At 44.8% G+C, this 25,471-nt stretch overlaps 1 protein-coding gene across 7 annotated transcripts in view; it reads left to right on the plus strand.

The window, feature by feature from the left end:
* VPS13B (vacuolar protein sorting 13 homolog B) overlaps positions 1–25,471 on the plus strand; it is a 3,421,660-nt gene that overhangs the window by 2,921,376 nt on the left and 474,813 nt on the right. For all 7 annotated transcript variants that reach the window (XM_069621427.1, XM_069621422.1, XM_069621424.1 and 4 more), the window contains one exon: positions 2,469–2,653. In XM_069621427.1, coding sequence (XP_069477528.1) covers positions 2,469–2,653 — 185 coding nt within the window. The remainder of the gene's footprint in view (positions 1–2,468; positions 2,654–25,471) is intronic.

A 25,471-nucleotide genomic window follows, 5' to 3' on the forward strand; every position in this document is an offset into this window, starting at 1 on the left:
CCTGTCCCCTGCAGCCCTAGAGTTTGGGCACTATGTCTTGCCACTCGAGAGCAAGTAGATCCTGGCAAAGTCCAGAGCTCCCTCTATGTTGTCTTGTTACAGGCACAAATGGAAGCACTTCACAGCACACTGTGCTGCACACTGCAGGACTCAAACGATTACCTGTCTGCGGATAATGGCTCTGCAGCTTCTCCCATGCCTGCTCTCGCTGGACTAGCTCACGCCTCCATCAAGATTAATCTGGCTGCTATATCCCGGTACACATGAGCGCCAGGAAAATTCTCCCCGTGGTCGTACAGGCCAGTCAGAAGTTCCTCAAGGGCCTCTCTATGACTTTTCCGCTGGTGAAGCCTCCCGCCGCAGCTTAGGAACTGGACATGGTCTTGGCTAAGCTCATGGGGCCTCCATTTGATCCGATGCATCATGCCCCTCGGAAGTTTCTTTCGTGGAAGACTGCTTTCCTGGTGATAATCACCTCGGCCAGGTGAGTCGGGCGATCCAGGCTCTATGCAGCAATCAGCCGTACTTGACCTTCCACGCTACGAAGGTGGTGCTGTGGACTCTTCCCACCTTTATGTCAAAGGTTCCTTTAAATGTTCATCTCAACAAGCCTTTGCCTTCGCAGGGGGTTGCTCATGCCTGAAGTTCTATGTGGCACGTGCAAAGGATTTTCTAAAGACATCTCAGCTGTTTGTCATTTCTGGACCTGTGGGACACTGGAAAGACCTGTTTAAGGCTTCCATATCCAGGTAGCTCTCTGGCTGCATCATGCACCGTCATCATCTGGCCACAGACCTCTTTGAGGCCAGCCGAGAGCTCACTCCACCTGAGTTCTCACAGCTATGACTACATTTCTCTCTGGCCTTCCTGTGCTCGACATCTTCAGGCCTACTACGTGGAGGTCTACCCAGACCTTCATGAGATTCTACTGTGTCAACCGGGATTCCATGGAGGAGTCCCGGGTTGGCCAAGCAGTGCTATGCAACCTGTATGTTTGAGGTGAGTATGTTCCAGAGATAAGTGTATTGGGTCCAAGCTGCCAAACTCTTTATAGATACGTTTGACGAAGCCTTCAAACCAAGGGCCTGGGAAATTACCAGACTCTAGAATGATACTGAATAGTTTCACCTGTGCTTTTTGAATTTGGTATGCGCTTTGCTTGAGTTGAGAATCTCATTTCATATTTTATCTTTGCTTTTCTGCTATTCATACTCCTGGCCCTTTCTGCCCCTTTCTGCCTCCACAATCGCAGGAAGCAGAAGGAGATGAATGAATTATTAAATGATATTGAAAATATTTTGAAAAACTTGTGAACAGGTCCTGCAATCACTGCATTATGTTTGTAGTAGTTGGCTCTGTTTTGCACAGTTTGCCATTATTTCATGGGCGTTTATGTATTCGTTTTTTAATCATAGTTTGTTGTCTTTTGTACTGTTTAATTTTCTATTAATTTTAAAAGAATTCCAAATTGTTTACTCTAATTGCCAGGGTTTGAACCCTATGGTTCATAAAAACTTGTAACCTTATACATTTGTGTAGCACCGTAAGATAAATATAAATCTCACAGTGCATTCTGAATGGTTTGAAATTGAATTATCATGTCTTTTTGTTAGCCACTTTTGAATAGGTCTTCGAGTAGGAAAATGTGTTCTGGCTTGAGCAAAAATGTGTCCTTTAGAATAAATCGGGAACAAATTGAAAATCCGAACCTCCAGTCCATTCCAAACATGATTTTCATGGCTGGGAAAGCAAAACAAGGCCATGGAACATCACACTATCCTCCCCAGTGTCAATGTAAAGAGTTGAATTGAATGTTTCGGCCTCTGCAATTGATTTAAATCATTGCTCTTACAGCCTTCTGAGGATTGTAGTTTCTCACCCTCGACCACTTTTTCATCCTTTTCTGCCCACCACAAGCCCCCAGGCACGTATTGTTTCTACTGTGAAAACATGTTCTCAGTTAGGTAAGACCCCATCCTTGAGTTAAAGTATCAAATTATTGTTAAGTAATTATTCAATTGACTGACCAGACACCACACGCACTTTGCACAATCAGTTCAAGAACCTTAAAGCCAGAATAACTATTTTGTGCTGAGCATAGATACATTTAATCTCCTCTATATCCAGCATTAGAGGTTCGAGTACCTCCCCCAGAACTCCACGCCAAAAGCGTTAATGAGATCTGCCCTGCTTTCATCATCTTCATCTCTGTATTTGGTTTGTTTGCTGTCGACACAAGTCAGCACTGCGGCAGCATAACGTGGTGGCCTCTGTGTCTCCAATGAAGTTGGACCCCTGATTCCATTGCATTCTCTATATAAAGGTTTTATGAAACGCACACCCAACCTTTTCTCACAGCGATCTGTTGGGGAGAGCAATAAATACATGTTATGTTTCTAACAGTAATTTTTGTATTTTTTAAAACAGCAATTTCTTGTACTCCATTAACTTCCCCGTTCCCTTTTCAGCTGCGGAGAAGCTACCTGGCATGTACGAGGTGGTGTTTTACAATGAGGCAGACGACAGCCCAGGCATGATGCTGTGGCGATACCCAGAACCCAGAGTGCTCACTCTGGTCCGAATAGCTCCGGTTCCATTCAACACAACTGAAGATCCAGATATTAGTACAGCTGACCTGGGAGATGTCCTGCAGGTGCGTCTACTACAGTTTGGCATTCTGTGACTTCTGTCCTGCAATACACATATTGCTCTTTATAAGAACAGAGTGCAGCACCTGTATATATTGCATGTATTTCCTATGTGAACATGTTGACTATTAAAAGATAGAAGAGTTAAAATCTTGAATTTAAAAAGTAGAATTTCAAATGATAGAATTCAGGGGCGTCATTTGGGGGTGCCCTGGGGTCTCCCTGGTACCCCCCCCCCCCTGCTTCAAGCCCCTCCAAAAAGGTTAATTTTTTTAAAAAAAAACTCCTGGACTGTGGTCTGTGCCATGTGGTTTTTTGTTTCTGGAGTGGTTGACTTTCTTGTTCAGGCCTCTAAAAAAAACAGGGGGTTCCATAAGTGTAACACTTTGAGCAGTGACCCTAAATAAGAAAGAATAGGAATAACCAATAATTTGTCTTTCTGGAATTCTATACAATAATTGCTAGCCTCATTAAAGGTTTAATTCAGGCACACTTCAGGGGGTGAGTCACTGATTTAGTCTGTTCTTAAACACCTCAAATTCACAATGCAGACAAAAACATTCAAAAAGCATTTAGAGTAGAATAAGCATCCATTTTGGACTATGTGTTTTGCTTTTCGCAAGTTGCAGTTATAGCATGTGTTGTTCTGTCATTGTCTCTGTTACGATCATCACAACACATTGCACCTCGGTGTCCTCGGTCACTTTACACAATATTTTAGGCACAAGGATTTTGTCCAGTGTAAAAAGGTTTGACCATAGCACGTAAAGTGGTCCTTAATTTCATTGGGCCCAATTAATGCTTTGTTGTAATGTGTCTATATTTCCTATCTCCCTGGCATGCTGTTCAGGATGTTTGTTTTCATGTATGAGTTAACGTGTGCCCAGAGTACGGAATGCCGTGTGAGTGCGCTGCTTTCCCTGTCCTAATCTAAATTCTTTAATACACAGTTATGAACACTCCCAATGGTATGTATTTTGCCAACCTCTGAAACATGAAAAGTAGATCCACGCAGGCTTGACATGTGGCCAACTTCGCAACAGGCCTGCAGATGAACTGGCCTGCTGTTAAATCTCAGTTACCAGTTTAATGGTATCCAATACAGAGCGTAATTTGCTTTCTGACTTTGAGAACATTCAGACATGTAATTGCTCATTTTACTATAGCCGGTAAAATAGCTATAGCCGGTAAGGTAGCTCTGTGGGTTGAACGCTCGCTGCTGTGATGTGTGTGTGATCTGCAGGTTGCAGGTTCGAGTCCCAGGCCAACTCAGCCTTTCATCCTTCTGAGGTCGAAAAGTTAGTAGCAACACAGGTTGGGTGATATTGTATGTCTATTTGTTCTATATAAAGCTCTTAAGCATAAGTGCTATATAATAACGCATCATTATCATTTGGCCTTGGACGTCTGTGTGCATTCACAGTAATTGGGTAATATGGGCCTGTACACATTGATAGTAACGATACACATGGTTATCCATTATTGTATGACATGTATATCACACTACAGTGATATCATAACCATATTTTTCATAGTGTACCTAGGAACAATGCTATGTAATGCCATTCCCTGTTTTGTCAGGGGATGAAAGGTTATGTTTCATCGCTTCCTGTAATGCCACTTCGAGCAGATTATATTGCTGACTGTAACAAGTTTTTGACAGATGTGAACCGTTACTATATGTTGGACAGAGACCCCACGGATGAGATGGTCATTGCAATCAGAGACAAGGTCACACGGGCATTAGATCACCAGATGAGTGGCAAACAGGAAGCTGAATTCTTGATGAGAGAGAAAGGGAGGATCCCTGTGTTTTATATCCTTCCGAAAATCCATAAGAACCCCTTGAAACCTCCTGGCTGTTCTATTGTATCTGGAAATAATTCAATTTTGGAGTCTCTGTCCAAATAAGCAGCTCACTACTTGAGACGTTTCGTGCTACAAATGACTAGCTACCTTAGAGACATCACAGACGCGATTAACAAAATCAAAGGTTTAATTTTTACACCTGAATCCCATCTATTAATCTTTTTGGATATTCAGTCACTGTATACCGTTATACCTCAAAGGGCCGCGCTGAACGTGATTGAAGAGATATTTTTAGGCAGAACTAATGATCACCCGATCAGTAATGCCTTCATCCTTTGGTGTACTGGATTTGCCCTTACAAAATTATTTTTCCAATTCCAAGGTCATTTCTTTCTACAAGTTGAACTGACAGCCATGGGTGCAGCCATGGCTCCGAACCTAGCGAATGTATACATTGAAATGTTCGAGAAGTCAATAGTGTGCACTGACAATAACCCCTACAAGATCCATTTGAATCAATGGCTAAGATACATATTCAATATCTTTATTGTGTGGGAAGGGCCACGTGTATAAGCTGAGAGTTTTATCAACTGGGTCAACATGCAAAAACATTTTCTTAAATTCACCAAAGAAATCAGTAATGTAGAGATAAACTTCCTGGATATTACTATTGGTCAAGCCTTACAGTAAAGCGACTGATAGAAACGCATTGTTGCACTTCTCCAGCCATCAGGCCAAACATATCAAATCCAATTTGCGATTTGACCAATATCTCAGACGTAAACGTAACAGTTGTACGAAAGAGCATTATGAGAACAGTGCTTATGTATTACAAAACAAATTGCAAGAAATTGGTTAAAGTGTCAGCAAAACTACCATATAACAATTATCAGGAAGCGCTATTGGAAAATACACCACAAAGAGTTTTAAAGAAAAACCGGGCCTGTGTTAACACTTTCTCTAATCTGTCATACAAGATCAAAACAGTGATTATGAAGAACTGGAGAAAAGTATATACCAACCTAAAGGCTGCTCCCCTTATGCCTACAAGAGAAATCAAAATCTGAGCAATATTCTAGTGAGGAATGACATAACAGCAAAACATCAGGGATGGTTAAACAGACAGCCCTGTGGGGTTTTGCCCCAGTCATCACATTTTGCATGTGGACTATGTGTAATGTGCAAACATATCACCAAAACTAGTGAAGTTGAGATTGGTCTACAGGATAAGTAGCACATAAAAGCGAGAAACTAGTGTACATCATTACATGCCCATGTGGGCTGCACTATTTAGGGAAGACCAACAGAAGATGTAAAACGAGTTTCATAGAGCACCGAAGCTGCATCAAAGGTGAAATTACTCAGGCCCCAATGGTCAAACATTTCTTTGGAATGGGACACAGTTACAAAGATGTCAACTGGGTAATACTAAAGTAAAATTCAAGGATCCAGTAAAGAGTAAATCAACCGGAGAGTTCCTACTTTTGAACAGAACATTATTTTTAAAACCAAGAGTTATCCTGATTGCACTCAATGAAGGGGTAGAATGGCATAATGTCAATATTTCTTAAATGTCATTACATCTTAGAGACATTTTTGCAGCTGAGGTGCTAAATGGGTCTGGTTGTTATTAAGTGTTATCTGTACATGCATGGGGGTCATGATTCTTTTCCAACAGGCTGTTTCATTTTTAACAACATTGAAAACGCTAAGGTACATATATGTTGCCAAAATACAATTCAGTATTTGATCAATTATATCTGGTTGAATAATCTGACACCAGGCCTCTGTAGTAGGTAGAAAACGATCCCATGTTTATGGTTAGGAAGTATCTGTTACGATTGTATATATTTAAGTAAGTTTTCCCTGTCTGAACGGGTTGAATAAGATTCTCTGCTTAGTATTTGACAATGGAGCTGTGGGCTGGAACCCAAAATGTGGTTACAGCATATTTAGCTTAGTGATTTTTCCTAGATATGAGACAATCGGGGTGCTTTAACTGGGTGGTATTTCTCTATTTCTCCAACCTTATAACGGGGTCTGAATTTCTGGTGGTTTTATTGAATCACGTTAGTTGTTTCTGACCAGTTTTTGGCTATGGAGCACCCTCAGTAAAATACGTTGTGTGGGTATTGGGCACTGCTGTTTCGGCCCATAATATACAGTCCCTTGTCTGTTTTTGTGCTCTTCTCTATCCTTCACTGGTGATCTTCATGGCCGTTCGCTTTGTACTTTTGATTTCTGTGAGCATGTAGAGCTGGAGTAATATGCATGGCTTTGGGCACGCATTATAATGTGGAGTGAGTGTGTGCTTTTTTTATTTCAGGGATGGGGTACCCGCTAACGTTGCATCTTTAATGTGGGTGATTGGATCACGTTGTTCTATTTCATTTGATCTACGTTTTTTTTCCGATGGGTTTAACAAATATCTTTGAATTAATAAACTCATCCAATTGTATTTTTTTGTTTTTCAGTATTCCAGACCCCATCCCTTATATGCACTCCCTCCCCCTATATTTTCGGAGTTTTTTTCGTTGAAACATTTTCACTAAAAAAATATTGAAAAAAGTCTGTCGATGAAAGGGCATTGTACCGATCACGCTAGCATTTGAAAGATAGCCACGATGGTAATTCCAGATCTGGGATAGCCTGACAGCGAACATTGGTTCCTTTTCCATTTTTCCAAGCTTGTGCAGTATATTTCTTTCGCCGCGACAGAGGAGCGGGCTGCCTTACATTGCTCAATTCTTGGACGCGGATGCCCAAAATACATCAGGGCACTACTTGTGCAGTGTCTTTTGTGTATGTTGGATTTTTTCACTTTGTGGTGTTTGTAAGTTCCTTGGGGCAGGGATGCTTTGCAATGAATACGCTCTAGCAGAATAATAAATGTTTCTATATGCATTGGTTTCACCTGACCAATGCATGCAGGTCACTGAGTTGTTGGTTTTGGGGCGCTGTTGTGGCAAATTGGTTCCTTGAGAACCAGAGATTAAATGAGCAGTACATTTCTTCACCAGTGGTTGTTTGTACTTGGTGGGAATTGTTTGACATCTACGCTGGAGAGGTTGATAAGGATTTTTTTGCCTGGCTTCTTGTTCGCTTTTAGAGGCATTATCTTTGGGTCCTTCCCCACACTGCTGTGAGATCTGAGAGAACATTTTCTTGTAACACTGAGATAACTTTGAGAGATGCTGAGGTCTTTTTGTCTTGCGCAAGGTATGTTTGCTATGGAGTTATGGCATGATGCCTGTGTACCACTATACTATTGTTCCGGGAGGTGTTTGTTGAATACTTCCCCCATGTCATGACCGGATTGGTATGTGTTTTGTGTTTTTTGCAGTGGTTTGCAGTGGCCAATGGCAGCCGTTGTTCTTTTTGTTTCCCTTTACGTTTGGGATGCAGTGTTCGAAATCCTTCTCCTTGCCTCTAATACAGTGGGGAGCAGCATACCCATGATACAAGTATCAAAAGCTCTACGAAAGACCTTCAGTGGATAGCCCCTGATGAATGTCCAACCGATTAGGTGTTAGGGACAGAAACATGTTGGGCTGATGTTTTTTGATGCACAAATTGAACTATCAAAAATGTTGTTTTTGTCTTTTTGTGTTAGACATAATGGTTTTAGGATTCTGTTGTTATTAGATGTATGTGTTGTATGTTTTGTGATTTTTGTATCCAATTTGTTCCTCCGTGGGTGTTTATATGTAACTGTTGTTTTTATATAACTGTTTTAGATTTATACCATGATTTAATTAATTAACAATTTGTAATAAAATTGGTACTGCGGTTTTATGTCCATGCTATTGGGTCAATTTTGTAAGAACTACGTTTTGGGAATGAATATGAGATAGTCATCTGGATCATTTTGTTTGAATGATTTATTTTCCCTCTTGCTTCCTCTTACATATATATTATGTCTACCCCAGACAGTAGAGATAGGGTACCCTTTCTTTGGTTAAGCCTTTGGGGTGCATTTTACCTGCATTATATTGGTGCACGAGGTCATAACCAGAGTGCGTTGCAACGCAAAAGGTAAAGGGGTCAAAACATTATATGATTATAATTATTATATTATAATTGTTTTTTATAATGCGCTTAATACAGAAGAGGTTTATAAGCGCTGACCTGGGATTTGAACCTGTGTTGCTCTGCGTTCTGTGCGTAGTATGTAAAATGTAATACTAAGTCCCACCCATCTTCCTGTCTGTTGTGGATCAAAGGGTCTCTCTAGTTAATTGAGCTTTCTGTGGTTCCTGATTAAAGCGCCGGGTCTCCCTTGAAGCTGCGGCGAGAACAGACTTTCTGTCCCTGTCAATACACATACTCGTACCTTTTGAATGGGCTCCCCCTCCGAGGATGACTTCTGTAAACATGCCGTCCCAGACATGACATTTCCCTGTCAATCGATACTGAAGGTGGGAGCTGGCATCAGGTTGACCCAGTGCATATGAAGAGGTGTGGCGGGTTTCCTGTCTCCTTTATTAGCCTCTTCAGCCAGGCCCCATGTGGGCCTGTTTGAACTCAACTCTGATAAGTATGCAAAGCTACCACCAGGAACATAGGTAAACAAAAGGACATGGTGATTTGGTTATTTAATCAGGCTGGCCATGGCAGAGGGAAGGTTTTGCCCTCCCCCTTCTGAGATGACATGGTGTACTCTTGGCTGTCATATCCCAACTAAATATGACAGGGGGGGACTGCCTTTGTAGGCTGTGTCCACCCAGAGTACACAGGTCTATGGGCCTCATTACGACCCTGGCGCTAAGTGTTTAACAGCGCTGTAAAAGGCTGCAGCGCCGTTAAACACTTAGCGCCTGAGTACGAGGTCCCTTTGCGGGACCCGACCTTAATGGCTGGTTTTACCAGCCGTTAAAGTAGGGACCCGCAAAGGGACCTTGGTGCTAAGTACGGTACCGCAATTTGCAGTACCATACTTAGCGCCTTCCCCATTCCCATTGAGCCCTATGGGGCAAAAATGGGAATGGGGAAGGGCCATGAAGGAAGGGGGAATTACCACCCCGCCAACCTTGTAATGGGGTGGTAATTCCCCCTTTCTCCATGGCGGAGTCGGTAAGTTACCGGCATGGACCATGGTGCTCTTAGCACCATGGTCCTCCGCCTGGGTCGTAATGAGGCCCCTATGTGTATGTTGTGCAGTGAGTATAGGAAAATGTGTGTGGATTAGCCACACACCTTTTCAGGAGCTTGATCTACCATCATTCAATTTCATTTAACATTTTTAAAAAACCCAGGCGAGCGCACACCCACTGTGCGGATCGTCGAATTCCTCACAGCCGCCCCCACCCCTCCTGTTGCCTGCACTTTCACTGGCCCGCACTTGGTAGATGCAGCCCAGCTGCTAATTAAGCCGTGCCCCTTCCTCCTCATCACACTTGGACGTGGTTGCTGGGAACTAGCCAATTCCCAGAAACCACTCCAGACAGTTTTACGTTTTTGTAAAAATAAATAAATAATAATAATTCTTTTTTACATTTTTTTAGGGACCTAACAGCTTTATAGACCACACCTTCGGGCCATATCGGGGGTTATGGGCCCTGAAGACCTCGTTAAATACCTTTGCTGCGCTTGTGTCTTTAACTTGGTCTTCACGGCCCACAACTGTTGCTACAGGCTAGGTCTAGAAAGCTTAATTACACAGGCTTTTTTTAATGTTGAAGACTTATGTTCTGAAACCTCCACTGCCTCTCTAATGCAAGGTTTTCTAAGGTCCCGTAGAGGCACTATAGTGGGGAGAAAGGCACTCAGTAGAAGGACATCGAAATCAAGTGAAATTCAGTTAGTTATCTCATATTTTTACCTTGACTTCCAAGTATGACCCAAGCGGTAGTGAATTCCCCAACAAGAGTAGTGGTTTCTCTGGCTAATACATAGCTTCCTTAGGTTGTATATTTTTGTTCAGTTTGGCATTGTTTATCTTTATTCTCTAGGGCAGCACTAATTAATGATTAAGTAGGTGAAGGTTTTGTTCAACGCCTTTAAAACTAATTTTGGCCCATCCAAAATAAAACTCAAGCAACATTTATTAAGACAGCCAGTGTGCACTCATAAAAGATGCAGTCTGTTGCCTAAAGTGACATCATTCTTTATTCTGCACTAAAGGAAGGCTGTTTCACTGTAGTTCCAGATTGTCTTTTCATAGCATTCTGTACTAGGCAGAGATTCTAATCCATGACTCATTGGTTTTCTTATGAAGTCGGGGTCAACAGTATCCAGTCAGGGTACTTGACAGAAGATGTGGGTCATCTAATCACAGCTGTGTAGCCTTTGTGCAAAGTTGGGCTGCAAGAACAGATTGATTGTGGAGGGTGGCACAGTTAAGAATTGTGAACATGGCAGAGCCCACCTTCTCCAAAAAAACAGGGGCTACATTTGTGTACTCCCTGTAACACAACAAATCACGATAACAACAAAATGAAAGGGGGGTGGGCAGGCAGAGACAGCGTTCCTCTCAGGAGCCGGCCAAAAAGGACTGGGTCGGAGCTAGGCTGCAAAGCAACAAGGGACGACTTAAATGAGGAATGAGGTAGTGGCAGTTACCAGGAATAGATGGAGGAGCCAGTCTGGGTCACAACACTCTTTGCTGTTGCCAGCATCGGAATGAGAGCGACAGTGCCGACGCATGCTGTGGAAAGATGTGCGTCAGAGGCCTAGGCCTCAGTAAAATGAGGAGCATTCCTTATACCGTGTGCTTTGCAGAGTATGTCTTAGCTTCAAATCGAATGCTATCCCCTGCTTGAAAATTCCTTTACCTCTTGTGTGCCATATTTGTGAACTGTTTCGATGGCATCAGGCGCAGTTAAAAAGAATGACCTTCAAGCACAGCAGTCAGCCCCCAATTCGTCAGTACTCAAAAATACAAAGCATAATCCGTCACATACATTTTTGCTCCCAGTACACCCCCATGCTCTGCCCTCTCCCATCTGTTCTTCTGCAAAGCAAGAGTTCCAAAGATCACAATTGCTATCAGGACACATAATGTGAGCAGAGAGAAGCTGTCAGATAGTATATTGTAAGCAATGGTGGCCAGTGTTGGCTGGAGATTTTTTTAATTGGAGAGTTGTAACTGTTTCCCAAGAATATGCAGGCGGGACCAAGAGTAGCAAGGGAGCATGAACCAACCAAAGGGGTTTTGGGGGGTGGGGAGGTTGTCCCCCGAGGCATTTTTAAAATAATGGGTTCAAATTGTGCATTCTAAGTATACTTATTGCGAAAATGTTTGTTTAAAGCTGCACAGTTTGCAACTGGTCTTGTAGGTTAACAGATGTTAAAACACAATAATTGCAAGTCACCAGCATTTCACAGGACAATTTTCCAATGTATTTTCATGATACCTTTTCCTGCATTATAAACCATTATAACAACATTTTCATGCTGCCTGTGTCCATGCAAGCTTCACCAATATATGCCATTGTTACCATATAAGCATATACTCCCGTTAGCTATACCAGTAAAAATTGCTATGTAAAAGTAGAAAAACATGTCCGACTAGCTTCACCAATGTAGACCAATGTGGAGTAAAGATACATGTTTGCGTTACCGTTGTTGGCAGTAAATAATGCCATGTCACAGTACGAAAATATATCCCTACTGGCTGCACCAATGAAGGTCTGTCTAGCCACATAATATAATTATCATGTTTGCTTTACTCTTGGTACCCAGTAAGACAATAGCATGCCACAATAAAATAAATACGCCCAGACTGGGTGCACCAATCTAGGCCAGTCTAACCACGTAATTACACTTCTGCTCAAACCGACTGCAACAATGCGAGCCATTCTAGCCACGTAGGAAACTCATGTTGGTTTTACTCTTGATGCTCAGTAAAACAAATGCCATGCCTTAACTAGCCAGTAGTTTCTCCCCCGCCCCCACTAAAGTTGGTTTCCTGCTCCCCAGCTCACACACATTCGCATAGCATGCACGCAGGCATTCACATGCATACATAAAACATACAAGCTCTTATTCTCCCACGCATTTATACAGCATTCAGACAATCCCTTACACACACCCATACATGAAGAACATTCACACGCGGATGCATTCATACAGGCACCCTCAGACAACTCCCTTGAATGCATACATACAAATACACTGTACATACTGTAAGGGTGCAGCAGTAAGGCTCAGAGACAAAGGTGACATAGTTTTGGTTATACACTTGTATTAACCAGTAAAAGGGTTTATAATTACCTCTCTTTTCCTAAAGCTAAGAGGGGTTTAACTGCATCAAAGAAATCTGAAGAAAATGTCAGGATGGCAAATAAATAGTTCATCACTGTCGTGTAAAAAAATCCCTGCTTCTGACCCTAACACTAATAACTTAAATTGAATGTGCAAGAATGCTGTATTCACAACTAAAGTGATGATGACAGTTCTTGTCAACAGAAAGTTACCAATGTCTCGGGTTGTCAAAAAAACAATTTAAAAAAAAAATTGTTCCACAATGTTATATTCCAATGACCAGGGGGTGCCTCCTTTACCCTGGATTTTCCAGGTTTTTCTCAAAAGATGCACAATGAAATGTCCCAGCTTTCCCGTGAACGCTTCTTCCTTGTTCACGGAGGACTTGTGTCTGGTCAACATTCCTGCCAAACATACCCCAGGAAATTATAAAGGATAGTCTCGGTTAGTTCTCTGGCTCTCATATGGGTGTGGGTCCCAGACTCGCAGTAGTGTGTCTTGCTTGCCTGTTTTACTCTCCTGCTAAGCATAAAATGTTTTCTTTCTCTCTCTGTTACTCTCAGGGTCCCAGACCCCCTCTTATGTCGTGCTCTGTAGTTCCCCGGTTCCTCCCAGACCTCAGATTGTCAGAGGAGCGGGATTTTTTTGCAGTTTACTTTTAATTTACTGGTTGCCATTTTTTAAATATAAAGCCAACTTTGTTTCTCCGAGGTGATACACAACACTGCAAGTAATTATGAAAGGTTAGCAGTCATTGCACTCTGACAGCTAAAGTTTTTGATGGCCAAACTTGTATATGTGCTTGATATTTACAAAAGCTCTATTGTTATTTTTTTCTTTTAAATGAAACGCGTAGGAAATGCAGAGTGCTTTAGGTACTTAGTGATTAAGTCATACAACTCTCACAGACCTATATAAAATATATAAAGCTCTTTGGTCATTCTTGTCTTCCCAAAATGTTCTTTAATATGCAAAACAGCCAAAACTTCATTGCTTTTATTGGTGTCACTTCACATTATCTTTGGAGTTGTTTCTAAACAATACACACATACACTCTGTTAAGCAATCCCTTTTATATTCAAATACAGAACATGCATTTTTAAAATCGTTGCAAAAACTAGGGTTTTCCCTTCAGGCACAGGTGGCACTAAAATTATTTTCAGAAGCAAGCACTCATTTCCCTTCCCGGCCCCACATTTCAGATGTGTGTGGCTGCCCAAAAGGTGCAAGCATGAAACAGATCATAGAGAAGTTAAAATGGCGAAGAGTAAATCTGAATGCGCAAGTGCATCAAGAAAGTCATAGAAGGATGAACACAAAAACTGTATGCCAAAGGTAAACACTGATTCACAGCTGTAAAGGTGTCCCATAAAGATATCCATTCAGCCATCTTTAAAGAAGTTGCTCAGTGCTAAGCAGGCAAATGGCATCTCTGCTGGGTTTATTGGATTACAGAGAAAGGTACGATTTCGAAATGACCGAGGGAGAAAAAAAACAGTTATTTTTTCAAAAATAACTTTCGGTTTTCTCTCACACAGTCATTTCGGACTACCTGCTCCCACCCACCCCCTTACTTCCCCTTGTTCACGTACATGGAAGGGAACCGGTGCTTCAGGGTCCTTTCCTTTTTTTTCTTTTGTTTGCTTGTCCCCCGCTTTCCTGAGCAATCCCCAAGGTCAAGAATGACGATCAAGAAGAGCGGGGGACACCCCCGCTCTCCGTGATCGACATTTTTTCCATTCATATTTTTTCTAACGCCGTTTTCAGCATTTTCTTTTTTTTGTTTTGTAGAATATTTGTACGTATTCTGGGTTTATCATGTGTCTTTGATGACATTCTGCTACACGCTCAGTACTACCAGGAGAACCAACTGCAAAGTATGCAAAGTATGTCACACAATGCACAACTGTGATGTTTATAAGTAATCTTTACATAAATTATATTTTAAATACAAGGTAGGACTTTTACTGTGAAACAGTACTTCAAATGACAGCAGGACATCTATATCTATACCCACAAACCTCAACATTTTCATTTGTATTGTATAGTCCAACTCTACAGAGTTAACAAACATTTTAAATTATTTTAAGAGCAAGCTGGCAAGACCAATAGCCTAAACCAAACCCACAAAGGCAATATTGTGATGGAACAATCGATCCATTGTTCAATCTTACTCTTGGGATGTTGGGTATTTTGAACAATTGCACAAACAGCAATGATGTAAACAGTATGTACCACTTCATTTGTTATAAAACGAGCCTGCATTGCGCAGCTACAAAGAATGCTGTTGCTTCCCACACTTGAATGTTCAGGGTCGCCTTTATCCATTACTCTACCGTGAGAATGCACAACCAAAGATTCCAAGAACCTTCTCCAACTGTCTTTACTCTACTGAGGTGTTTATGTCCAGGCAGAGATTACAAACTTCACATGTGATTTTGCCATATTGTAATGGTGTTCCAGCCCAAGGGATTTGGAGGTACTTCGGCTGCAACAGGTAACTTGCCTTATTTCCATTTTGCCCCTGCTAACACCAGAGTTGTAACCATTAGAGGGGGGTTGAGTTATTTTTGTTCAACATTTTTATAAGATGTGCCTGTATTGCATATATTTCATATGTAAACTTTACATTTTGAGAAGACCGGGTGTAGAAATGTAGTTATGTTGCATTAATATTACAGACGAGTCTAGGTGCTTCTCATAGAGTCACAGCAGGCAATTTGTGAGAGAAACCAGATATTACCATTAAAACCAAAATTCCTCGTTGAAACCTTCTCTCACCTGTGTCTAGTTGGCACACAGCTTATGTTCTTATGATATGATATTTTATTTATATCGCACTCGTACACAAGTGTTTCAGAGCATGTCCAAGCAAAAGTAGGGGAATAAGGGAGAACAAAATATAAAAACAACGATCTTACTAGGCCCAGTGACATTAAGAACGCGCAAGTGCTTGTAGAAGGGAAAAGGGGGAAAGTGTGTGGAAGGGGGAGAAGTAGAAAGTGCAAAACAGAGGAGAGAAAATAATAAGTTAAATAAATGAATAAATAAAAGCAATGAGAAAGTGGTAGTGCAGCCAGCAAAGTGGTTAGTCAGATAGGGTATATCTGATAAGTGCAGAGGAAGAGTGGGGGACTGTATGGGTACAGATACAGAACCCAGTGCAATGGGACGCCCGGAGGCAGTGCAGGAGGTAGGCAGGGTAAGCAGGTACCTGGGCCCGAAGGACAGAGGGTGTCCAGGTGCACAGTGCCAAGAGATAAAAACAGGTCAGCAGGGGAGAAGAGGGGCAAAGGCGGAAGCAAAGAGGAAGGTCTTGAGGTGCTTCTGGAACTGGAGATGGTTCTCCTCAAGATTCATGGTGGCCGGTATGCTGTTCCAAAGGGAGGCCCTAGCCGAAGACAGAGATCTGCCCCCAGCTTGTTTCTTTGAAAAACGACTAACCCTGGGGGAGTTAGAGGTAGAGGAGCAAAGGGCTCAAGAGGGGAGGTAATTGTGGAGGGATAGTTGAAGGTATTTTGGACCCAGGACCCAGAAAGCCTATTGGACAATGCAGAGAGTTTTAAACTTAATCCTGGCATCCACTGGGAGCCAATTAAGGGATTTCAGAGCTGGAGAGATACGATCCCAGGGCTTGAGGCCAAGGACAAGTCTTGCAGTCCTGTTCTGGATTAGTTGTAGAGGGCGGAGAGTGGAGGCAGGTAGATTTAGAAAGAGGCTGTTACAATAGTCCAACCTGGAGAGGACCAGAGCTTGAGAGACAGCGAGCGTCTGTGGGAAGGAGAGGAAAGGCAGAGTACCTCTGAGGAGGTGGAGTAAGAAGTTTGACTTTTTAGAGACGTCAGAAATGTGTGGTGAAGGAAAGTGTGGCCCTGATATTCTTGGCCTCACAGGTGGGGGTAGGAGGAGGGCCAAGGGAGGCCGGCCAGAGACTAAGGGGAAAGGATGGTGAAGGTGTACCGATGAGGAGGATCTCAGTCTTGTTGGCATTTAGACAAAGATCGTTGGCAGTACACCAATTTTGAATGGCAATTAGGAAATCAGAAATGAGGGAGGGAGAGGAGGTGGCCGAGGGCAGCCTGAAATTTAGTTGAGTGTCATTAGCATAGCACTGGAAGTTTGAGCAGAAAATGCAAATGCAGTAGGTGAGAGCTGCCAGGTATTGGTTGAAAAGCCAGGGCGAGAGGCAAGACCCCTGGGGAACACCACAGGTAGAGAGGGAGATCGATGAAAGGAAGGACCCAAGTTGTACCTGGGAGGGTCGATCAGAGAGGAAAGAGGTCAGCCAGGCCAGAGCCTGATCAGTGATACCCAGGTTGTCACAGAGACAGATGAGCAGGGTGGTTGACTGTGTCGAAGGCAGAGGAGAGATCAAGTAGGATAAGGACAGAGGGAATGTTGGAGTCAAGGTTGGAGAGGAGATCTTCACGGATGTTCAGGAGAGCAGTTTCTGTGCTTCTAGCAGCTCTGAAGCCAGTTTGGTGGTCATGGAGAGAGCCAACAGAATTGGAATGAAGGTTTAGCTGAGAGATGGCCAACATTTCCAGGAGTTTACCCAAAAAGGGAGTAATGGAAATTGGGCGATAGAGACAAGAAGGATCGGCTGTGGGTTTCTTGAGCAGAGGATGCACAATGGAGAGCTTCGGGGGTGGGGGAGATCCAGAGGCAAAGGAGAGGTTGCAGAAATCAGCAAGGGCTGGAGCAAGGGTATCAATGTGGTCCTTAAAGGTTTTAGAGGAGCTGGGATGGACTTGTTTTGATGAGGCTTTCATAGATCGGACTTGTCTAGCGACCTCATCAGGGGAGAAAAAAGTAACTGGAGGAGGGACAGCAAGCAGAGACAGATAGGGGAGAGGAGGGCGAGCGGAGGAGAGGGTGGACAAGATGTCCCGGGTTTTAGAGATAAAGTGAGCGGCAAGGGCATTGCAAAGAGCCTGGGAGGTGAGAGGGGGGTGGAGACTGCAGCATGGTTGGCCATTTCCTTGAAGATTTTAAAGAGTTCAGCTGAGTTGTTAGATGCCGCAGTGACACCGGATTGAATGTGGACTCTCTTCTTGGTGCGGACAGAGAGTCTGTATTGCCTTTAGAGCAGGCGGCAGGCCAGTTTGTCAGAGGATGAACAAGAAGCCTTCCATTTCCTCTCAGCCGCCCTACACTTAAGTTTAAGTGTATCTAGGTCAGAGTCATACCCGGAATTGCACTTGGCTTTGGACTTCAAAGGGATCCTCATGACAGGGGCAAGAGCATCAAGAGTATCAGAAATAGAAGAGTAGAGTAGAGAAGGGACAGGGCTGTGTCTGGGTGTGAGTCAGCCAGAGGACGAGGGGGGGAGAGAAGGTGGCAGCGAAAACCACAACTGACACGTGCTTCATGGGCCGGATGTCCGAGAAGGTAGGTGGCATTGTTGGGGTAGGCTTGGCTTGGGGCGAAGAGCGTGAGAGATGAGAGGAGAGGAGGCAGTGGTCACTCCATGAGAGAGGAGTAGTCAGAGGGCTGTATAGGGGGAGGCCAGAGGAGATCAAGACATCAAGTGTGTGACCGGCAGAGTGAGTCGGGCCGCAAGGGAGGATGGAGAGGGAGAGTGAATCGCAGAGGTCACAATCCAGATGGATATTGAGGTCACCAATGAGGAGGAGTTGAGTGGTTGAGGCCGGCCAGGAGGCAGGAGAGGTCTGCCCACTCAGAGAGAAAAGAACTAATTTGACCAGAGGGCCGGTAGAGAGTAGCAACAGTGAGAGAGTGGCTAGGAGAGAGAGAGCCTGCAGACGAGGCATTCAAAAGAAGAGTAAGTCTGAGTAGGGATGAAAGATGCTGCAATCCACTCAGGGTAGATCAGGGCTACACCCCCTCCAGGTCGGTTGGATCTGGGAACGGAGAGGATCTTGGAGCCGTCAGGGAGGAGAGTGTCAAAACTCGTGACTGAGCTGGCCGTGAACCATGTCTCGGTAAGACCGAGGACATCAAGGTCACGTTCTTCGAGGAGGTGGCAGATGTCAGATGAGTGTTTGACAGCAGAGCAAGAGTTGAGAGTGGCAAGATGAAGAAGGTTGCCAGTCTTAAAGACCTTCCAGGGAGGGGTACAGATCAAAGTTACGCCCTGCAGAGGAGAAGGAGCCCTACGAGGGGCAGAGGAGGAGGAGGAGGAGGAGAGAGAGGGCAAGGTAGCCAAGGAGGGAGAGTAGGGGACAGCAGGAGATGAGAGGAAATTGATGAGGTAGGGGACCGTCTATCAACTAGTAGGAGATTAGCCTGAGGGCCTTGCACCATGATAGTGCCCCTTAGGTAGACATTAATGATGACTCTGGAGGAGTCAAAGAAAGCCATGAGGACTTCCCAGCGGGTGCCACCATTAATGGGAGGGGAGGAGACAGGACAAAGCACAGAGATCATATGAGGGGTCCATAGATAAGGTGAAGGAACGAAAAAGAGAATGTCAGTGAGGGTTTGTCTGGCAGAGGCACTAGAATAGGTATCGGCAATGGGGAGACTTGAGTTTGAAGCCAAGATATCCTTTTTGAATTTCTTCTTACCAGACTTAGTGAGAATGGAAGGATAGTTGATAGAGAAGAGGTTGGAGTAGATAGGAGGGATAGATAATGCCATGAGTGAGTAGAGAGAGGAGGTAGTAGGAGAAATATGCGAGAGAAGCGCTAAGGAACAGTCACTGGGCTAGCCGGTTACAATTTAGGACCTGAAGGGAAATGGAAAACACACCCAAATTTGACTTTCAGAACAACCCAAATTGCAGTTACAAAACACACCCAAATTTGACTTTGAGAACAAATTGTAATGTTAAGGCTACATTGGTGAAAGAAATGAGGTATGCCTACAGCATTTGATAGCATACAGGAAGACCAGTTGTAGCTAGCAGAGGGAAGAGTGAAAGTCAATGAAGGGAATAGAGAGGGTTAGCAGAAGGATGGAAACTAACCCATGGGGCGGGAGGTACAAGAGTCTTAGTGGGCCAGAATCATGCCTGTGAACTGACAGCACATAGGAGGGTCAAGGTGCGCTATTGGATTCATGTAGCGAACTGGCAGCGGACAGGGAAACTGACAGGGTCCTTAGAAGTGGGCCTTAGAACAACAGGCCGGCTAAAGCCTGCCGGTCCCCGGTTGGCCAATAAGGCTGGCCAAGTGGCCAATCGCAGGACAGCTGAGGGTGGAAAGGCCCCAGAGAGGAAGCCACTGTTATAGGGAAAATGCGGTGGCCATTTTGCAAAAATGACACAAAAAAATGGCAAACAAAGGCAATTTGTATTTTCCCCCAAAGTACCTTCAGCTGGTGAGGCTTCAGCAAAGTGAAGAAAGCAGCCAGGCTCAGGTGGAATGGAGCAGCTGCAGAAAGAGGACGCTTCACAGTGAGCAGATGCAAGGCAGTGAGGGATAATGCAATGTGCCTTAGAAGAAAATAATTGTTTTCGGACCTAACTGAAAGGATACAATTAGCCGTAACAATTACCTCTAGTGCACTCAACTGTAGAACATACTGCCTTCTCCAAATCTTGGGCAGCAGGGATCTGAAAACACTCTTTCAACTAACATAACATAGAAGATGACAGTCTTGAATTAATAGAGAGGAAGCAATAACTTTCTAATCCATGAAACCTTAAAAACATCCTTTCAATGTTATGGAGCCAAATTGTGGGACAAAATGGGTGTGAAGGGGCGTAGTTTGGACAACACAGAGTTTCTTGAAGGGGTGGAATCTGGGAAAGGTGCCGAGTCTGACAGAGGTGGGGTAATGTTCACTGGGGGAGGAGGACACATGCACTTATTAGAGCCTAGAGCAGCAGAAAGCCTAAATACGCCGCTGGGAGGCTGCCTAGTGTGCCTAGTGTGCGGACAAACAGCATGTTTCCCCACTGTTATAATAATTTATACCAATGTGTGGTAAAGGGGCCGAATGATGCCATCATGCAAACCACAGTGTTCAATGGTCTAGAGGTCACTAATTTGGCAGTGAAGCAGAGCTATTTCCTACTGGCATGGGCTGCTCACCTCATAAACTGGCACAAAATCATAGACATTGAGGCCTGGGAGTCACGGTACTTCTGGAGGCAGAGCATGGGCCACCAAAAGCAGACACATCATAGGTAGAAGCTGGCGGGAGATGAGTTGGAATATTGCTCTAATGCAAGTTCAACAATAAGGAGAGGAATGGCTTTTTCCACACAATCTCAGAATAGGGCAACGTTTTCTGTGCCTGCAGCACATTTTCTCTTAAACATTGTCATTAGCATGAACACCATAATAGATATAACTTATAAAGCAATGCTGCAAGGGCTGCCTCTGAGTACTGACCCCATAAATGAATTGTTGCGGCATTTGCTCTCAATCGAAAGTGTATGTATTCACACAAACTCATACATTCCGTCACCTTTCCTCCATCCTTATGGGCTTCCTCCAACATGGGGGCGGTAGCGGAACCTTTCGGCAGCGAAAAATTGAGCTTCTCCTTTAAATTTAGTATAGTGTGCAGGGCGTGGCCTCGAGCATGGGAATGCCCTGCCAAGGCCCTATCCTCCGGAGCCCCACCTCATTCCCCTTTTCCACACAGACGTTGTCGGACCTTTCAGCCCACATAGAGACTTTTTTAGCTTTCTGCTGGCTCCCAGTTTGTTTTTCAATTCTTTTTTTCACTTCCCTCAGTGCCTCACCATCCCGGGAGATGTTGGCCTTTGGAAGATTCATGAGATGTGCCTCTTGCGACTGCTCGTTCTGTGGGAGCCACCTTCACCCGACCGGAGCCTACCCTGGTGGTGATGATGGACTCCTCTCTTTCGGGCTGGGCGGCTACTCTGGAGGGCTATGCGATTCATGGAGCATGGTCCAGGTCAGAAGCCCTTCCACATATTAATCTGCTCGAGCTCAGGGCAGTGGGCCTGGCCCACAAGGCATTTTTGGCCTAATCAGGGACATGTTGGTTCTGGTCAGGATGGAAAATTCTACCACAATGTTTTACCTGAACATAAAGGGTGGCACCCGTTCCCCCCTCCTATGCATGGGGGAGGTTTCTAAGGAATGGGGCCTTATGGAGAGAATTTGGCTTTCGGCAGTCCACCTTCCGGGGGACAGCAATGTTGAAGCAGAACAGCTGAGTCGCTTGGGGTTCAACACCTGCAAGTGGGAGTTGCACAACAACTCCTTGTTGCCCCTGTTACAGCTTTGGGGGTTCGGGGACCTGGACTGGTTTGCACCCCCTCAGATGCCAAGTGCCCCCTGTTTGCATCATGGGCAGGTTGGGGTTGGGTGTCTCTGGGAGATGCCTTCCAGATCTGCTGGCATGGCTGCAGGTTTTATGCGTTCTCGCCCACCCCGCTGCTCCAACAGACTCTCTGCAAGGTCCGGGCCTCAGTGGGTTGCAGCCTCATCTTGGTTGCCCCCAACTAGATTGAGACCCTGGTTTTCGGATCTGCTGCAGTTGTACTCCCAGGGTGCTGCCCATCTTCCGATCCCCAGCAGGGGCTTCCTGAGGCAGCAAGGGAGGACCAGTGGAGCACCCAGACCCGGACAAACTGGCCCTGGCGGCCTGGTCCATGATCAGCTGAGGCTTCAGCATGCCTAATTTTCAGATGAGAACTGGGACATCATGCAGCAGGCCAGGAGGCCCTCGACTCGGCCCCAGTATAAGAGCAAATGGACTGGGTTCTGCCATTGGGCACACGACAAGGGGCTGGACCCTTTCTCCTCTCAGTTAGAAGACTTATTAGCCTTTTCAGCAAACCTGGCTCGTTCTGGAGTACAGCTGGATACTTGCTGCACATATTTGCCGGCGATCAGATCTTACAAGAATTCCCCTTAGCGCGTGTTTTCATCAGCCAATACAGTGATTAAGTATCACCTTAAGGGGTTGTCAAGAATGTTTCCTCCAATGCACATGCCGCACCTGGTCAGTGACGTCAATGTGGTTCTGGAGACTTTGCAACACAAGCCTTTCGAGCCAATGGCGTCTGTGGACATCCACTTGGTGACGCTAAAGGCAGTATTATTGGTGGCTCTTGCCTGCACATATGGTAAGTGAGCTGCAAGCGTTGTCTTTGTGCGAGCCATTCACCATGTTTCACAACAACAAGGTAATCTTGCGCACTGACCCACATTTCTTGACCAAGGTAGTCTTCCCATTTCATTTGAATCAAGAGATCTGCCAGCTGGTGTTCTTCTTGAGCCCACAGTCGGAAGCAGAAAGGGCCCTGCATTCCTTGGAGGAATGCTCCTCCTCAGGAGGGTCCTCGGGTTTTATCTATCCCGGACTAAATCCTTCAGGAATTCGGAGGCATTGTTTGTGACATTTGGGGGCTCCTCCCCCAGCCCTCAGGCTTCCAAGGCTTTCATCGCACGTTGGATGCTTCAGGCCATTTCGCAGGCATACACACCATGGGCAAACCTGTTCCAGAGACATACTTCTTGGGATATCATCAGCAAGGCTTGAGTCACTCCATTGGCCTTCTGTAGGCACTATTCCCTGGACACCAGCTCCAGGCGTGATGCAGTGTTTGGGCAGGCGGTTCTGAATAACTTTTTTTTGCTTCATCTTAGACATGAGGCTGGTTGTCACAACTCCACCCTATATTCTTGTTCGGTGGAATTGCCCACAAGGATGGAAGAAAGGGGACGGGACGTATCAGTAAAGTTACTCACTGTAGTGACTAGAGTACTCATAGTCCTTTGTCCCCTTTCCGCCATACGTCCCACACATCTTCCCCTGCTAGTATGCCAAGGGCTAAAATGTACTAAGAGTAGCCAGGTATCTAAGCGTCTGATGTGTTCAAAGGGGACTGAGGTAAGGTGCCGGAGGTCGGGGCCTTGGCGGGGCGTTCCCACCCCTGAGGCCGCGCCCAGCGAGCTATACTAAATTTAAAGGGGGAGCTCAATTTTTTGCTGCCATAGGTTCTGGTACCGTCCCCATGTTGGGGGATGCCCAAAAGAATGGAGGAATGGGGACTAAGGACTATGAGTACTCTAGTCACTACGGTGAGTAACTTTAATTTCTGTGTATTTCAGAATGTTATTCTTTAGCTGGAAGGATGGCCCTGAAAATCTATTGGCACATTCCACCAGTGGAGTGGCAAGCACTTCCGCTCTGCAAAGAGGTGTACCAGTGCATGTCATATGTAATGCTGTAACTTGGTCTTCGATACAACCTTTTCAAAACATTACTGTCTGGACATCTTGTCGGGTCAGGACTCTAGGTTTAGGAAAGCTGCTTTGCACAATATTAACCAGTAAGAAAAATTCACTGGCCCCACCTCCTGCTATAAACTGCTATGGGAGTCTATTAAACATGAGGAATCTGTGGGAGGACACAGTCCATTGGAAGAGCAACATTAGTTACCCCTGGTAATGTTCTTTCTGCTGGATGTTCCTCCCATGGCTTCTTCATCCGCCCTCACAGCCTACCCCTCTGACTGTGATTGAATTTTGTAATATTCTTCTCTCTTTCAACACCCATGCAGGTTCTTCTAATCCTCAAGTCAGCCGTGCAGGAAGAGGGAAAAACTAGAACTGAAGCAACGGGTGCAGTGTGTGCTATGTATACCAGCTATGATATGATATGATAGGTTATTTATAATGCACTTAATACCCAGAGGTTTCTAAGCGCAGACCCAGGGATTGAACCTGTGTTGCTCCATGTCGTCTTGCTTCCAAGGCGAGCACATTGCCCCTGAGCTTCCCCACATTGCCCCTGAGCTCCCCCCCCCCCCCAGTCCTACCAGAGTCATTATCACGTCCGAGCGAGGAAATGGAAGCCGCCGAGGAACTTGGACTCAATGCTGCACAGCGCCTTCTGCTGTCTAACGACATTTCATAAGACTGCAAGCAGAATATTGGTATATTAGAGATTAGGAATCTGTGAGAGGAACATCCAGTAGAAAAAACATTACATGGGGTAAGTCATTTGTTCTTTTAAAGAACGTCGGCAGTAAAATTGGTTAAACTCTCATTGCTGAAGGCCCTAATGCCTGCATTTAGGCAACCTAGTGGAGGCAAAGCTTCCCAGGAGTCTCCACTCCAGCTTTTGGCGGTTAGCTCGGAAGGCAGAGTCACTGCCTCATTTTGGCCTCTGCCGCTAACGACCACCCATTGGTGGTAATCATCCTGGGGATAGAATTTACCTGCACTACTACTGTGCTCGGGACTGTTGGGGGCAGTCCCACTCCTATCCTTCTCCCAGGCATCCGAGATAACAAAGCAAGTCCCTACATCGAGCAAAGGGTATTTGTTTGCCAGTTCTGATGCCTGGACGAAAGGTGCAAGGGCGTGTACCACCACCTCGAAGATAACGGTATTGGTAGTTATACCAGCCTCCAACACTCTCTTCCTTACACTACCTTGCTGCTCAGGTTAGTGAAGGTAATATGGATGTGGGAGGAAGCAGGGCAAAGATATTGCAAGCAAAGTCAGCAGTAGCTCCACATCTAAATCGGGTGACGCTTGTGGAGAGACAGCAGGGCGTGTGGAAGGAAGAGAATGCCTCACTCTGGCAAACTTTAAAGAAGACTACTGTATGTCATTTAAGGTATATTGGTTCACACAGGTGTGTGCACACACGCGTGTGTGTGTGTGTGTGTGTGTGTGTGTGTACACATATGCGCGTTGCTTGTGTTTTTGGTGTGGATTCCCGACGGTCATTATTTCTAACTATACCAGATATTTAAATTTGTCCTGGCCCTGCCTTCTATTTTCATTTCTAATCATGTGATCCGGCCACTGTTGAAAATCCCACCCCAAGTGCTATAGATTGTATATGCAAGAGAGTGACTTGATATCACCTTGTTATGAAACAAAGTTACAAAACATGGTGGCAAA

This window comes from Ambystoma mexicanum, chromosome 5q (assembly GCF_040938575.1).
Source record: "Ambystoma mexicanum isolate Mex_15411 chromosome 5q, UKY_AmexF1_1, whole genome shotgun sequence".
Lineage (NCBI taxonomy): Eukaryota > Metazoa > Chordata > Amphibia > Caudata > Ambystomatidae > Ambystoma > Ambystoma mexicanum.